At 43.6% G+C, this 17,175-nt stretch overlaps 1 protein-coding gene across 5 annotated transcripts in view; it reads left to right on the top strand.

Annotated features, from left to right (window-relative positions):
• The first annotated feature begins 3,762 nt into the window (after positions 1-3,762).
• Positions 3,763-17,175, top strand: part of actn1 (actinin, alpha 1) — a 69,653-nt gene continuing 56,240 nt past the window's right edge. For 2 of the 5 annotated variants that reach the window (XM_039786479.1, XM_039786482.1), the window contains exon 1: positions 3,763-4,230. In XM_039786479.1, coding sequence (XP_039642413.1) covers positions 4,123-4,230 — 108 coding nt within the window. In that variant the 5' untranslated portion in view covers positions 3,763-4,122. The remainder of the gene's footprint in view (positions 4,231-17,175) is intronic. The other 3 variants (XM_039786478.1, XM_039786481.1, XM_039786480.1) reach the window with 2 other exon arrangements.

The following is a 17,175-nucleotide window of genomic DNA, read 5'->3' as shown; positions in this document are numbered from 1 at the left end:
CGCAACGCTGTGGAGGAAGGTCTGGCAATTCGAGACTAAAACACTGCAGACCACTGATTGGTCAGAGAGAACGTCACTAGCGACACACAGGACTTCCTCCACAAACCCACAAGGTTTTAAATAGCCAAGATACTGTCAATAGTGACCACCATTTTTTTGATTCACTCTGCCCAAATAAAAATAAAAAATGGCTGTACAGTGCACAGCATAGTTGGCCGCCATTTTTATGAGTCTATGAGTGTAGCCTACATAGTGTACAGTGTACACTATGTAGGCTACACTCATAGACAGTATATAGAAGGGACCGACAGATCCCGTGTCTCTGGACGGAGACCAGTGAAGGATAGCAGAATCACTTTTCCGGTGATGGCTGAGCGTTACTGAGCAGCCTCCAACTGAGCTTGAAGACGTAAATGTGACGTGAGCAACCTGTCTGAAAGTTGGAAGTCTTCTGGTAGCTGTGCCAAGAGAAATCTCAATCATTCCTAGTCTTGCAGAGATAGAGAGCGTAAGTATGTGAGGAGATAACATAGACACAGGCTAATTATTGCTAACTAACATGCTAGTTAACGTTAGTAATTAAACTTAAACAGCTAATGTAAGTCGAAACTGCCTGCGAGCGTCTCCTGTACCATACTATTTTTTTAAGGTAATGGAGCCTTTTATACATTGTCGTGTTTCTTTAGAAATAAACAATGGACAAATAAAGTCTTTAAACGCATCAGATGTAAAGTTATTCGCTGTCAAAGTGACATCAAAATAAATGGCGGTCAATGGAATGGCGGGTGATGGCTTGTTAGCATCAAAATGGCGCCATAGGAGCTACAGGTTGTGGAGAGAGGCTTACCCCTTTGGCTACACTACTGTGTACACTTGACGAAGTGCAGACGCTCCTCTGTTTGGTAGCAGATGAAGGATTCAGCGAGTGTGGCGTTGAAGATGACGTCACGGGTTACTTACTGTCATTAGCATTTACCTCTAAGCACCACTGTGCCTTGAGCACCGCCTCACACAGCTGCTAGCATGGCTGTAGACTCTTGGTTCAAGTTTATTTTGCAAATCCATTTATAAGCTAATTAAATCATTAATTATTTAAAGACACACTAATGAAATGGAGTTATTAATTGACACACAATAATGAGCATTGTGTAACCTTTAACGCAGTAGTTTAATTTAAATGTAAAACTAATTAATCACTTTATTTGTATTAAATGACTGCCGGTTAATTAGCTAATGAAAGAAAGTGTATAATTACTGTAGGCTACCTCCTCCAGACTCCATTACTAACGAGCTGCAGCTCTTTGGCTGCACTCAGCTACTTTTGGTTGTGTTCTATGGTTGCCTTTCATCCCCACCACCAGGCTGCCGTATACATCCATGGTTGGGACCGGGCGGTGAGGTGGCAGTCTGCACCCGCTCCGTGACATCACTTTCCCAAACATTCACCCTTGGAAGTTTGTCCATATATGGAAGAGTGCTCCACTTTCTCTCTGACTGCCAGGGCTATCCCATGTCGGCATCTGCTCTGCTCTGCTCTGCTCTGCTCGTGTGTGTGCGTGTGTGTGTGTGTGTGTATGTGTGACAGAGAGAGAGAGAGAGAGAGAGAGAGAAAAGGAAAAGGAAGAGTCGGTTTACCTTACAAGGCAGACAGACCTGGCCTTCCCTTCCCATGTTTACAGGAGCCTCATTCTGACTCACCTTTCTTTTCTGAATGACTGGAAGTCTGTTGCGCGCATGTGCAGTGAAAATACAGTACAGCGTCTTACACAGTATTTTACACAGGATGGAAGAGCTCAACAATAGCCTATAGAAAGGTGTTTGGTGTTTAAAGTCCCCAACGTCGTCCTAGAAGGCACTAGGACTAGGCTAGGGTTAAAGGTTAGGGTTAGCTGCCTTGAAGTCAATGTTGGGGGCTTAAAACACCATTGAGTAACTAAGTACATTTACTCAAGTAGCCTACTGTATTTAAGTAGCCTACACTTTTGAGGTACTTTACTAGAATATTTCCATTTTCTGCCATTTTATACTTCTACATTTGCACAATGCATCATATTTGATGAGATAATCATATGTAAAGTTGTGTTCCCGTCAACCTTGGAAAAAAACACATTTTTTTCAACGTTTTTGACGCCTTTTTTTCACAGTTTGTTTTTGCTTTTTCCAACGTTTTAAATTGTAAAATTTTTCTTCTTTACTTTTTCAGCGCTTATTTCTACGTCCCATATTTTCTGATATAAAACTAAAATTGAAAACGGGTCAATTTGACCCGAAGTCAACACGGGTTAATGTGCAGAGTATATAACTACAGCTGTCAATCAAATGCTGTGGAGTAAAACGTAGCCTATTCCCCTCTACAATGTAGCATCACATGAAAGTATTTTGAATATGTGCTGAAGTACTTGAGTTAGATACACTCTACAAGAAAAGTCCTGCATTCAAAATCTTCCATAACAGGACAGAATATACTTAAAGTACTCATTAAGCAGAATGGCACATTTCAAAATCATAGTATATTATTGTATTATAATTATTGATGCATTATTATGTTCATCACTTAAATGGTCCTGCTGGTATGGGCTTATTTGAATTCCTTTATATTCTGCTGGGTAGCTAAATCTAAAATAATATATCATTTATCAGTTGATTAATATTTTGTAGTGATCTAAATCTGCAAAGTAGTAACTTAAGGGATAAAATATCAAGTACATGTAGTCAAGTACAAAGTACAATTTTTGGCTCAAAAATATAGTGCAATAGAAGTAGCATAAAATGAAAAGTATGAGTATCCCAGAATTGTACACATTAAAATTATACATTTCTTTTGAAGTGCAAGATTTTAAAATGCAGTTAGAAAACTCAAAATATTGTACATGGGTGTTGTATTTTCTGAAACGGTGATGATATTCCAAAAATCTTTTCTGAAATCAGACATTCTAAATAATGATGACTTTACTGTTTATACTTGAAGTAATATATATATATTATGAAATGTACTTGTAACTGACTATTTTTTTTTTTACATTCATGTATGGATGCTTTTACTTAAATCAATAGTCTGGCAGTGTCCAAGTGTACTCAAGTAGCTTACTGCACTAGAGTTCTGAGTTACTTGTACTTTACTTGTGTACTTAATCTTTGTGTTACTTCACACTTGTAGCCTACAGTACATTCCAGGTGAAAAGATTGTACTTTTATTTTTTAATTTGTTTTACAGCTGTTAGGCTACTTGTTACTTAACAGATAATCTAAATCTGCAGAGTGACCAGTAGGTAAAAAGTACTATATTTGCATCAAAAATGTAGTGGAGAAAGAGACTATAAAGTAGAATGAAATAAAATTAAAAAAAAATAGTACAGTGCTTGAGTAAATGTAGCATAGGCCTACTTAGTTACATTGCACCAGTGGGTATTGCTAATTTGACCAAAGGATCTAACCAGCTTACGTCTTAAACCACTGCTGAAAAAAAACAAAACAAACAATATTAACAAAACTGCCTCGTCAGCAATTGTTAAAAGATGTTTGTTTGTGTCGGTTCTTGAAAAGTTAGATATGTAACGTCACCGCCTGAAGTAACGCATTACACTTACTGTATTCTCACTACAGTCTGAGGTATCCTCGCAGTCAGATCAACCTATATGCAGTCAACCTTGGGTAGCCTATAAAGCCACACTGACAGCCGAACCCAGCCAATCCGCTTCAAGGAGGCGGGTCGTGTGCGCCCCGAGGCGTCCAATCGGATCACTCGGTCGGTTATCGATTCAATGTTGTCTGAAGCAAAGTTTTTGCGTCTGTCGCTCCTCGCTGCTAGACCTGTCTACCGCGGAGAGCCGCCGCTGGGCAACAACACCAGAGCAGATAGAGAGAGAATAGAGGCAGAGTTGGAAGGTGAAGAGAGAGAGAGAGAGAGAGAGAGAGACAGAGAGAGCGAGCGAGAGAGAGAGAGAGAGGGAAGCCGGGGGTGGACCGTTAATTTCATCCACACACCGTCTTGAATGCGTGGCGGAGAGTAGACCGAGCAAGCTAATACTGCTGTAAAACATCACCGCGCCGCGCCGAGGACCGGGGGACACCAGAGAAGCAGAGAGCGTCTAGGCTATATATATCTATATCTATAATACAGACATGCATAATATGGACGAGTATGACGGAGAAATTGACTATATGCATCAGGAAGATGACTGGGATCGGGATCTCCTCCTGGATCCTGCATGGGAGAAGCAGCAGAGAAAGGTGAGTGACTATCCGTCTAAAGTGCGGGGAAGGTGGCGGCTCGGTTACTTGTTTTTTTTTTTTTTTTTTTTTTTTTTTTTTGGTCGGTTCTTTGCTCCCCGGGGGGGGGGCCACCACCGCGTGGTTGTTTTTTTGTTTTTTTTTTTTTTTTTTTTTTTTTTTTTTTTTTTTTTTTTTTTTTTTTTTTTTTTTTCTTCATATCAGGAGGCTGACTGTGCTCCCAAAACTTTTCTCGCCTCCGCATCTCCCACACTCTAGCACACATCCTGTAGGGTACAGCGTTATGAAATATCCTGGAGCAGGAGGGAAGGGAGTAGAAGAATAGGGGAAGTGTAAAAAGAAAAAAAAAAAAGGGGGGGAGGGGGGGTTAGAAAAACGCTTAAAAACTGGACAGGACGCCCACCTTTCTAGCGCAACAGATGTCAGCCATGCGCTTGACTGCATATGGTGTGTGACTGGCCCCTCCTGTCATCTGGCTTATGATGCGACGTGGATTAGCCCATGCTTAACAACCCCGGGGGGATGGAGTGTGTGTTTGGGTGTGGGAGGTGGGGGCTATAAACCCCCATGCACCTTAACTCATTTATTTAGCTGGTTGGCTAATTTACGCATGCCACAGACTTCTCGGGGGGCAAATCAATGTTGCATTTCTTTTTGTGTAGGAATGTTGTTTGCTATATCCAGGCCACAGTCTGGAATCTACTTTATTCGTCTTTTACTTTTCTCAATAAATTAGGCTAGGCTACTGCTTTACTCTCCCCAACCCGGATGAATATGAGCTCCATAACCCGGCGCGCACACGGGCAATCTTTATAATTAAGGGCTGTAAGACATCCCTATACTGTCTTTTAACGAGCCCGAATCACCTACACGCGTCCAACAGCTGCTGCTCTTTTCGTCCAGAGTATGAATGGCCTGTTTCGAGAAGGGGGGGTTACTCTTTTTTTTCTTGCTCCCCATACTTTTCCTCCGCTTTGAAAAACGGGGAGGAAAATCGCTGTGGAATCTGAGTAAGCGCTGCGGTTTGGGCTGGGCTTGCATGGGAGCAAGCGTGCCCAAAAATGGTAATAATCGGCCCCTCTCGCTGCCGCTGGAAAACTTTCCCCTTTAGTTTCTTTCTTGCTCTGCAAGCTCTCAGCTTCTAGTTTCCTGGATTATGTCATCGGCAGGCTGCTACCGGTCGACAGCGAATTAAAGGAGGAAGGGGGGAAAAAAATGGAAAGGTATGCATGGCTGATGTCAGGTGTGGACGTTAGACAGGGCTGGACATCATCTCATGCTGCTACGTCTGCAGTGCCTTAAACGCATCATGCTATAAAGAGAAAGTTTACACATGCCTAAGGGAAGCAGTAACCCATGACAGTTGGCTCACGCACCTCCCCCTCCCAGCCTGGATCACAGGCTTCCATCCTGACTGCAATACTTTCCTGTGATGACCCGCATATTTCTGTGCCTGCATGACCCTCGTTGATCTAATCATCCTGCAGAGAGGATCTTTTTATCCATCCGTTCCTCTCCACAAGAAGGCAGTAATAATAATAATGGCTGTGTTGAGATCGGAGTAGACGAACACAATCACCTGGCTGAGAGGGAAGACTGCGGCCCCCTTGGCGGGCATGCACCTCTGTCCTCGGAGCCAGTATGCGCACGCACGCACGCACGCACGCACGACACACACACACACACACACACACACACAAACACACACACACACACACACACACACACACACACACGGGGTGGCAGTAGCTCAGTCTCTAGGGAGTTGGGTTGGGAACCGGAGGGTCGCTGGGTCAAGTCCCCATACGGTATGATAGAAGTATGGTGGTGGACTGGTAGCTGGAGAGGTGCCAGTTCACCTCCTGGGCACTGCCAATGTGCTCTTGAGCAAGACACTGAACCCCCCCTACTGCTCGGGGCGCCTATCCATGGGCAGCCCCCTCACTCTGACATCTCTCCATTAGTGCGTGTAGAGGTACTGAGCATGTGTGTGTAATTCAGGCCTGTGTGTAATGTGTGTAATAACAACATTGTAATTTCCCCTTGTGGGATTAATAAAGTATAAATTATTCATATGCATATCCATATGCATTTACACACACACACACACACACACACAAACACACGCCGTTCCCTCCAGGCATCAGCAGTCGGCTTTGCTGATTTGTTTCTCATCAAGAAAACCGTTATTATCGTTATTATTATTATTATTATTATTATTATTATTATTATTATTATTATTATTAATGAACTGTTTAGTATTTAAACGAGTCAACCAGCTTCCTTAGCCTTTGAGATAGATGTTGGTGGATTCAGTGTTGGTAACTCGACAGCTGTGCTTCTCTGAGTGTTGCTGTGCTGCTCCATAGCCTTAAGACCATTCATTTGTTGGTCAAGAAGTGACTGCAAACATTTACCCCCAAAGTCGTCTGGTTTGGCTCCCAGACACAAACTAAACTGCCAAAGTAGATTACGGAAGTCTGGTAAATTAGACTTAAACACTGAAAAAAAAATACTTCAAAAGAAGATAAGAAGTATATATTGCGCGGTGAGGACTTTTTTTGGTTTGGCTCCGTTTTGCAGTTCACTTTGACAGAGAGCGTTTCAAATATTTTGAGTCCGATGCAAGTCTTAACCTGACCTTCCCAGGAATAAGGGTGCCGCTCTCCTCTTATCTTGGAAACTTAATGTCTTTGCAGAGGCCAGGTGTCTCAGGTACACTGAGCCAGATGTTAACTTTTAAAGCGGCAGCTCCCACATAATTTCCACTCGACGTGGGACTTTGCTTATGTATTCGTCTGCAAACAAACGCACGCGCCTCACGTCTGTTTTTCACTCTCCAGCCTTTTCTTTCTGTTTTTATAGCTGGGAGGTGGAGTTCAGGTGTTAAGTGCCGAAGCCAATTTGTCCAGGTTTGTCCTTATAAGGAGATACGCTGCTGCAGTAGCTTCGATCCGGCCCTGCCCTGTAAACCTCCCACCTCCCACTTCCCATCTCCCACACCCAGTGGTGGAATGTAACTTAGTGAATTTACTCAAGTACTGTACACATTTGAGATACTTGTACTTTACTTGAGTCTTTTTTTTTTTGCCATGCCACTTTTTTACATCACACATTTCAGAGAGAAATATTGTACTTTTTACTCCACTATTAATCTGACAGCTTTAGTTACTTTACAAAAGATCTTTGCACACAAAACACATGTAAAACGTACTTTAAGTAAACTTTACTGATGATACTTAGATACTTTTACTTAAGTACCGGATCTGAATACTTCTTCCTCCACTGCCCTCACCCCAACCTCTGTGTTCCCAAACACTCCCAACCCACGCCCACATTCCCCTGCTCACAGATAAGATCCACTCATTCCTGATTGGTCTGATGACGATCGGTTCACTTTTGCCAAAAAAAAACCCCGTTTTGTCTCACTTTGTGACTTTGAAGCTCAAATTGATCATTTCTTCTTTTTTTTTGATTAATATTGTATTGGTATTTAGTACATCACATTATATTAGGTGAGGTTACAAGTTGATGGATTGCCAATAAAGGATATCCACAAATGTACGCGCATTGATCGACATAAAAATGGAAAAAAACAAAAAAAGAATAAAACAAAACGAATAACACATTGAATTTGAAGGAAGAAAACAATAAAAATGGATAAATAAAATGAAAAATCATTTCTGCCTCCCCCTTCTCCCATCCCTCAAAGCCCTCCCTTTGGATCCCCACCCTGGACCTGGGGAACATTCAAAGCAATTAATTGTAGTGATTGCTTGTTTCCAGTGTGATGTGTTTGCTATTTCCATGAAGTCGAGAAGCCATCTTTGGCATATTGATCAGTTCTGACAGACATGGACCATACCTCTCTTCTGAGTCTTTCTCAGACACACTTAAGTGAAGAAACCAAGCGAAATTATGAAATAACAGGTTCATTTTCTTTTTGGAGACCAATCAAGGCGTGGGCGTTTCTTGGCTGACGAGCAGCCAACAACAGTGTATTGGTCAATACGTTTCTAGGAATCGTGATGCAAGGCTCGACGAATCCTCCGTGCAGGAACTTGTCTTTTTGTGTGTCAGACATGCGTGTAGTTCCCACCGAGCGAATCAGTCATCGGTCTTGTCGCCACTTTACACTTTGACTAATCAGCGCTCCCCTCGGGCGGGGCCGTCGCTGGCGGCAAAACGTCCAAAGCGAGCATCCTGACCTACATCCACAGTTCCTGACATTTCACCGCTCCTGGAACAAAATAACACGTACCGCAACTGCATGAGGATTAATATTCAGGAAGGAAGACAACCCTGCTTTTGTTTTTCAGTTGAGTTACATTATCTGACAAGTTTCAGGAAACTGACTCAACGCACGTGACGCGCACATGACGTTTTAGTATTATTAAAGAGACGGTGGCTAAATTGCATAATAGGACGTGTAATGTCAGCTCCGGCCACCTCACAAAATGCTTCCTGTCATCAGATTCCACTGTTCCCATGATGCACCTTGCGCAGCCCTCTTTTAACAAAAGAAGAAGAGCATCGCAGACTGGCGTTGACAAAGCAGGGAATGTGGAAAGAGTAAATTCTCTCTCTGTCTCTGTGTGGCAGGTGGCTCTGCTCCCTAGCATGATAAAGGCGTTATGTGCTGAAATGTTGCTTCTTTTCACTACATAAAACATCAGCGCACCTCCACCCCATATTCAATAAATTGTCGCTGTGTCATGGGATGTTTTCCATCCTGCAGCTTGACTCTGAGTCCCTGATTAAACTCACATGCAGTCTTTATCATGCAAGTACACGGTGCTTTCAGTCTGTGAATTACTTTTTTGCATGATTTTATGAAGTTGTGGCATCTGCAGGTCATCAGTTCAGATCCCTTTTTTGGAAAGTTGAGAAAAGCTTTCAATGCTTTCTCTTCCCTCAGAATAAACCACCTGAAAAATATTTCTATTTAACAATAAATATTCTTAACTAAATGTCCACGTGTGAAAGTTTCAGTTTGGAAAGACATCCCCAGCTATTGCTTTCACAGTCAGAAACTCTGAAATAACCCAAACGGTTTCTAGAAGAGTTGGTGTTCGTGTAGCCTACCGTAGGAGCCCGTCCCTCACAGGAAACAAATGGGGACTGAGAAAGTAGGTTATCAGAGCCTTTAAAGTGCCCTTGAGCAGCACAGTAAACCTCCACTTGCTCAGATAAAACTGCTCTTTGGCCTACAAAAGACTATATTTCACATCACTTCTTAAAACTCTTCCATACATAAAATAGTTTGATAACATAAAGTCTCATTCGCTTTCTTGCCAAGAGTAAGACCAAAAGACCAACACCACTCTCATGTCTGCGCGCTAAATACGAAGCTACAGCCAGGAGATTAGGTCAGATGTCCTTACCTTAGGACAGAACCAGGCTAGCTCTTTCTGCCTGTTTTTCTTCTTTCTGAATGTTATTCAAACACTTTATTGTTATTTTATTTGTTTCTGTATTTATTATTTGTTTATTGTTCATTTTAATGTTTAATATGTTTATGTAAGCGCCAACAACCGAGGCAAATTCCTTGTATGTGTTACTTACTTGGCATTAAATCCCTCTACTGATTCTGTGTCCAGTCTTCATGCTAAGCTAAGCTAACCAGCTGCTGCCTGTAACCTTATATTCAACTGAGGTTAAGTCTTAACGCAAGAGAGTGGATTAGCATATTTCAAAGAAATTCCTTTTAGAGAGGTGACAACGAGAGGCAGTCCTGTGTCTCCGATGCGTCCTCCCATGATGCCTCAGGGAAATGAGCCCCCTTCTGTGTGCTTCTCGCCAGGAGACGTGCTCAGTGTTCCTTTCTCAGACACTCTGTGTCGGCTGCCGTCCTCTGTGAAAGAGTAAGAAGTAAGGAACGTTGAACGATATCTTAATAGAAGTCTGGCGTATGCTCTCGGGTGCTGCTAATCCTGCGTCGGCTCGCTCGCTCGCTCGCCGTGGTTAACACAGCCGGGGCCATAAATCCCAACAGGAGCTCCCCGATGGCACCGCGCCGGTCACGCTGTCGGGGCCCTGTCTCGTTGGTCCTGATTGATGGGGGTCACGAGCGGACCCCCCACGCAGCTGAGAGGGCCCAGGAGCATCCGACCATCCACTCGTCCTCTGGCAGGAAGCCTTACGCGTGTGCTCATAGTTCAGTACGATTAGACGTGGAGTCCAACTTTCTTCAATTCAGGACTCGTCCCCTGAAGATGCAGATTGTCTTCTCTGAAACCAGCATTTTGTCGACTACCGTTATGGACTTACCCTAGCTTCCAAAAGTTTGGAATCACCCAGAAATATGTTGACATACTATGATTCTTTAGTTTTTAAGCATAGAAGCAAGTAAAATTAAATGAATTGACTTCAAATTAAAATCGTACAGATTTCCCTTTCCTTCTCTTTGGCTATGGCGATAAGCGGTAATCTCAGGTGTGTTTTTACTTCTTTGAGTTTGCACTTGTTTTTGAAGTTCCATTTGTCTGTAATCATCTCTCTTTCCTTTTCTTTTTGTTCGGCCATAGTAACTGTTTCCTCCCAACCCTAGCAGAGAGATCGCCGCTTCACACACAACATTCGTAATACTGCAAATATAAGGGCTTTCATCAGTGGGCCAATGGCTCAGTCACCGATGTGTTACCTCATTCTGCGATACAAAGGGACTTAGCAGAAATGTATTTAATTGAAAATCTTCGAGATTACTTTAAACTAATCCAATCTGATCATTTAAACAGGATTAATTAAGGATGAGCTTATCATCAAGAGTCAAGACACTAAGGTCATGGCTGCTGGAAACGGGGCCTTCTTTCTTTCTTTTTTCTAGCAGGAATAGCCATTAGCAACATTAATCATTTATCATTAATCATCAGTGTTGAAATGAATGTAATTCCACCTTCATAAAAAAGGAAGAAATCATTTCTATCTAAAACATGAATATTTCTTGCTGACTCTCAACTTTTGACCGCGTTTCTCCTCGAGTCCCAGTTAGGACTCGAAACCCGAGACGAGCTCACTTTCCTACCCACTCCTCATCCTACCTCCCTGTTTCTTTTTCTCCGTCAGCAGTCGGACCAGGGTTTGATCGAGCACGTTTCATAATGAACCGAAACATCTTATTATGTGCCGCTAATGAGAAGCTCTCAGTTGGGAGGAAACCATCTACTCTTTATAGCCTGAAGGCCCGGGCTCGATGTATGTCGCGTCAGACGATACTGACCTGTATCTGTTGACTCCACGTCCCCCCGGTGAGGTGTAGCGAGCCTCTTGTTGGAGAGCTGGTGGCAGTGTTGACTCTAGAGAAGTCAATGGGACAGCTCACGCAGATTGATCCTTTTGTAGAGAGTCGTTTTACTACAAGTGGCTGAAACAAGCAGCTTTTTTTTTCCCACCGAGTTAACAAACTAATTAGAGTTTTAGCCTTGCTAGTGGTTTGGCTCTATGGATGGCGATGACGGTCGGGGTCGGTGCATTGTAATGGAATTTTGTACAGGCGTTCACGGTCCTCAGAGGATGATTCCTCCTGACTTTGGGGATCCCCTGACTTTTCCCTTCAGCGCCACAATGAGGTTCACATTGTGAACAACTATTGGATGCATTTCCATTCAATTTGGTATGTCCCCCTCAGGATGAATTGTAATAAGTTAAACATTGAGTTTTGTTTTAGAATGAATGACATTCCCAGCAGCCTCGGCTATACTTTTTAGTGTTAATTAGCAAATATTAGAATGCTAAAACGTTAAACTAAGATGTTAAACATTAGGGGACCTATTTTAACAATCTAAGCGTACGGCGTGAAGTGTCTGGCGCAGGTGTGTTTAGGGCGTGTCCAAATCCACTTTTGCTAGTTTGACGGCGGAAAAAAGGGTCCGTGCGCCGGGCGCCTGGTTCTAAAGGGTTGTACTTAGTGTCTTCATTAATTCATAGGTGTGTTTTGGGCGTAACATGCAATAAACCAATCAGAGTGTCATCTCCTATTCCCTTTTAAAAGCCAGGCACGTTTGGACCTTGGCGCATTGCTATTATGATGGAGGATTTGCACCGTAATATTTTTATTTGTAATCTTTTGCATGTGTGTGTGCGCTGCTGCACGTCCCTGTGTGTGTGTGTAACAAGCATAGTGTGCACGCGCTGTGTGCCTAGGCGCATTTTAATAATAATATGCTGTTAAAATAACAATGAAATGCTGCGCTATTGACTTTAGACCAGGTTTCTGTTGGTCAATGGCACGATCACTTCCCGCTGCCTCAAGATAGCAATACGCCCAGAATGCACCTGAACACACCTCCCTGTAAGACCAGCACGCCCATGGGAGCACAGATGGGTGCATTTGCTATTTAAACGACGCGGGCGCTGGACGGGAAACTGACAACTGCGTCGGTCTTAAACTAGCAAAGACACTTGCGTCGGGCTTTGCGCCGCACCGGGTGCAAGGTAGGGCCCTAAACCTGCTAAACCTCAGCATGTTGGCATTGTTAGTATGGGGACGTTAGCATTTAGCTAAAACCACCACTGTGCCAAGTGCTCGATGGTGTTTTTTGCCCCCAACTGCTCCTTGAAGGCAGCGCTGCGACCGCTGCCTTCAAGGCACCTAACCCTAACCATAACCAAAAACACCGATAAACGTGCCAAGTAGCCTCCCGGAGCCACTATGGCTAAAGGTTTTCAGTCCCAGACTTACCAACGTTTATGGGATTGGTTGTTATCTTCCATCTGGAGAAAACAAGTTTTAAGATGCATGAAACAACTTTTCGTTGTTGTTCTCTTTGAATATTGGTGAACTGTATCTCCTCTGTGTTTTGCGCTACATCTTTGTTGGGTTTAAAAATACCTCTTTCATTGCCAGTGATTAAGAAAGCAGATCCCAGCTCAATATGTCTGAAGAAAGGAACTCATCCTTTCTCGGTCTGGAAATCATTTTCATGCTTAAGTTGCAGTTCTTGTGCCTGAACAGTTTCAGGAAGGTGAACATTAATTCTTCCTCATCAAGCCTGTACAAAGCATCTTGTTCTAGAAGTCACTGTTTGAAAAGTCAAATGTGAGCAATTACCAGGCCCTTATCTGAGTTGCCAGGGCCCTGATGCAAATTCTTGCATAGCTTATTTTCTCATGCCCGTGCTCCAAATTTAGAAACGTATAGAGAAATACGCTCCGAGCTCTCGGCTCTAGGTCATTAAACAGTTCCAAAGCCAATTGTGGAATGGATTTGAACAACTCTTGCAGGAGTTTGGGTACGTTTGACTGCTTGGCATCGTAGTTTCATCCTTCACAGGATGTGTTCACAGAGTGTTTTTATTCCCAGCTCGGTGGCAGATTTGAGACCCCAGACAGGGAAGTTTTTTTTTTTTTTTGGATTCCACATCCACCATGGGATTTGGGGTCAAGGTGCATTTCCTGTGGAGCAAAGAGTCCAGAGCAAAAAAAAAATAAAAAATAAAAAAAACTGCTCAATGCTCGAACACGTCTGGAACCACTACACACTTATGGTCACATGTCTTCAATAGCAATACGACCCAGAGGGGGTTTATAGGCGATCGGTCCGCATGTTTCCAAGGAATTTTCCTGCCCCACATGGGAAGCATGTAGCTAATGCTATTAATCAAACTGCACGCATTCTCAAGTGCATGTGCTCCCTTTGAAGCCGAGGGGGGGGCTCGTACTGTGCTCGGAGAGTCCGGGAACATGGGAGCAGCTGCGCGGCGTCTCATGGAAGAGTGAAAGCCGTAAATAGATACTGTGGTAAAAGCAGGCAGCAGATACACCTTTCCATTCAGTAGCTGTGTAGGTGGAGCTCCGTGGGGCAGGGGGAGGGGGGGATGGAGGGAGGAAGGAAGGAGGGAGAGTGGAAGAAGAGGTCCAGACAGAGGAGCTTTCAGGTCTCCGCACAAAGAGAGCGTGTTCAGGAGGCCGTTCTTTGTCACACTGTCAACCTGGAGTCAATAATGTATCCTCACTCAGCTATCCAGTGACTCTTTACTGCTTCAGGGTGTTCCCCTCCTGCAACGTATACTTGCTCGGCCATTAACAGCGTTTGGCAAGTTACTTTATAAAATGTTTTCAATTGCTCTCACATATTGGAAGTAACCGTAATTACTCAACAGACAAGTAAGGTGTCCACACATTATATCTGTATTTCAAGTGAAAGTTGAGCATTTTTGGTAAATTTCCTCGTGGAGAGTTCAATGTTAGATATAAGGCAAGAGCCAGCAGCTGCTTAGCTTAGCTTAGCTTACCTTAGCTTAGCATAAAGACTTTCCTTTTAACACATGAGGAAATGGAAAACAAGATATTACGTTTTAACAAGCGCTCAGCGTATTCTAGCAAACAATCCACATTGTCGAAGTAATGGAGCATTACTTGGATTAGGAAATGTAAAAATAACCACTGGATTTCAACTTGTCATCTCTTTGACTACTTGTTACTGGATTAGTATTCACATGACTGTAAGGTGTTACTTAGTAAAGAGTTATTGCCCCAAACTGCTCATTAACCATAATGTTGAGAGGAGGGAAGGCTTTTAAATGAAAGTGGTAACCTGTAAGATCAGAGTGATCTTAAAGGTCATTCTACTGTCAAGCGCGTCTTCTCAATGAAGTTTGACTTTTTTTCGTGGCGACTCCCCAGCTCTTCTCCTGCTGTTTATCCAAAATCCGCCGCTGCTTCTTCTGCCGGAAACTTATCGACGCATCGCTTCCCGTGCAACACAGGATTCTGTCCCCCGGATAAGCTGACTCTGGGAGCGTAGAACTGCGAGAGCTTTAATGACAAAAATTAAGATCTGGAAAAACAAAAGTGTTCCTTATGCCAGTTATGGTTCCTCTCTCAGTAGTTTGTCTCACCTTTGCTTCCCTTTTTCTTTTTGCTCTCTCTCTCTCTCTCTCCACCATCTCTGTATCCCCCCCCCCATCTGCCCAATGTGACTGAGTGGGTGGCGATGCATGTAAGGAAAAAGTTAGTTGAAATCTCCCCCCAGCCTTATCTGGAAGCCGGTCTTCCACCACGCACAGCGTGGTGCGTCACTATTATTTGCTCTTTGTGTAATAAATAGACAATTGCGGCATTTGAACAATGTAGACAGGATGTTTCTTAGGGTTTTATTTACACTGCCGGCAATTAAGTCTAATTCAGAGGGAGTTAAATTCAATGCGGTGAATCAGCCTTCCTAGGTGGCCAACGTTACAGGCAAGGAGTGAGTAATACAGGCAACGATTTAAAAGCCACAGTGCAAAGAAAGAAAGGAGATAAAGCCAAATGTTGTGGAGAACGGTGATAATGTTGGAAATAAATCAATCCATCAATCTGCGTTAGAGAGTCCTTGGGAAGAGGGTGTTCTGAGGGAGGCCAGAGGCTATTTGTCCTGCGCTCTTCCACTCTTTCTAAAGTGGGGCAAGTATTGAACGTCTGAATTTCAATCAGTGGCTGCTATTGATCGTCTGCTCCGCCGGCGCTCCCGATCAGTTGGAGTTTGACTCACTGCAGGCGCGTTGCGTTACGCGCCGATGACTCTGTGCTCTTTGTGGTACAGTCTGCACGATGCAATCCCGCAGCAGCCACAAGAACCGGCCAGCGCTTCTTTTCCCCGCCGCAGGATTAGTCCACACGCGCCGGACGTCACTTGATTTGCGACAGTAAACAACAGCGGCAGCTCTGAAGTGCCCACGGCACGGCACATCTCATTACAAGTTGTAACAGACACCCCCTCTGGTCTGGGACAGCTCCACCCCCTGGTAACCCATTACACGGGGAGAGGCGGACTGCAGCATGCCGGTGCGTAGTGGAGAGCCCTTGTTAGAGCGGCGAGGGCAGCCGAGTGGTTTGAGCCGTGTGAAATGCTGGCAGCTGCTGGAGCTGGACCCTAAATGGACACAGACAGGGGGGGGGGAAACGGCAGCAGCAGTCACAGCCGCTCATTTGGAGTTGCAGGGTCTCTTAAAAAGGCTGAGATGAGCTCTACAGAGAACACACGTGTGTGTGTGCATGTCCTCTTTCTTTACCATTACAAGGCGCAGCACCCAAGCCGTTTTGGGCACCAGTTAAGCCGAATAAATGTTACTAAATGACTTTTCTCAGATCTAATGGTTGTAGTTGGTCCCCAGTTGACTTCTTTAGCAAGTTTTGTCTTTGTCTCTAGCTTTTCCATGGTTTTAAACACAGATATGGTACTAATAATGGTCCAAAATGATGGATATTTTATTGAAAATGTAACATTTTCTTAAGGGACGGCCTATGAATACATCCTACTAAGTCTTCCACAAACCTAGAGAAAACACTTCTTCTTTTTCGTTTCGCCCTGCCGTGAACCATTTCTTTCTTTTCTCGCCTCTTGCGATTCCAACCTCTGTGACCTTCCGCTGATCCAGCCCAGAAAAGCCAGAGAAGAAACTTTCTTTCCCTTTCGAAACCTAATGTTACGTTAATGCCGTCGGCCATGTTCTCCGGTCGAATTTGGGTGAAGCTGTTACTGTGCACCTTGGATACCCTGCAACACGTTCTATATCATCTGTCCTCCAGAACAGTCCCAGCACAGGGTGAGGTGGTTTTACTTTCAGAAGGTTTGCGACGTGCTTCATCACGAACGTAAGATTTGGTCAATCAATCAATCCATCACCTGCCGAGCTGAATCAGACAGATCCTCCAGCCTCTCATCTCAATATGAATGCAAATGACGGTTTAAACAATCACCCCGCTCATTAAATGGCCTTTGCTGTGTGATGTAGCGCCGCTGTTTGCTTTCCCTGAAGCTGAATAAGCCTTATTTATATTATTTATTTATATGATATTTCATAAAAACGTTTCTTAATTTCTTCTGCCGTTGGTGGATGCGATCTTATTTCTGGAAACCCTGCAGCACTATCCCTAGAAATAAAGAAATAAAGAAATGATCATCCTGAGTGTACAATAATGGCACCTTAAAATATAAATATAAAGATTCTGCATGTAACAAAA

This window comes from Perca fluviatilis, chromosome 20 (assembly GCF_010015445.1).
Source record: "Perca fluviatilis chromosome 20, GENO_Pfluv_1.0, whole genome shotgun sequence".
NCBI classification, from domain to species: domain Eukaryota; kingdom Metazoa; phylum Chordata; class Actinopteri; order Perciformes; family Percidae; genus Perca; species Perca fluviatilis.
The sequence above is the reverse complement of the archived record's forward strand: the minus strand, read 5'-3'. Positions and strand labels throughout refer to the sequence as shown.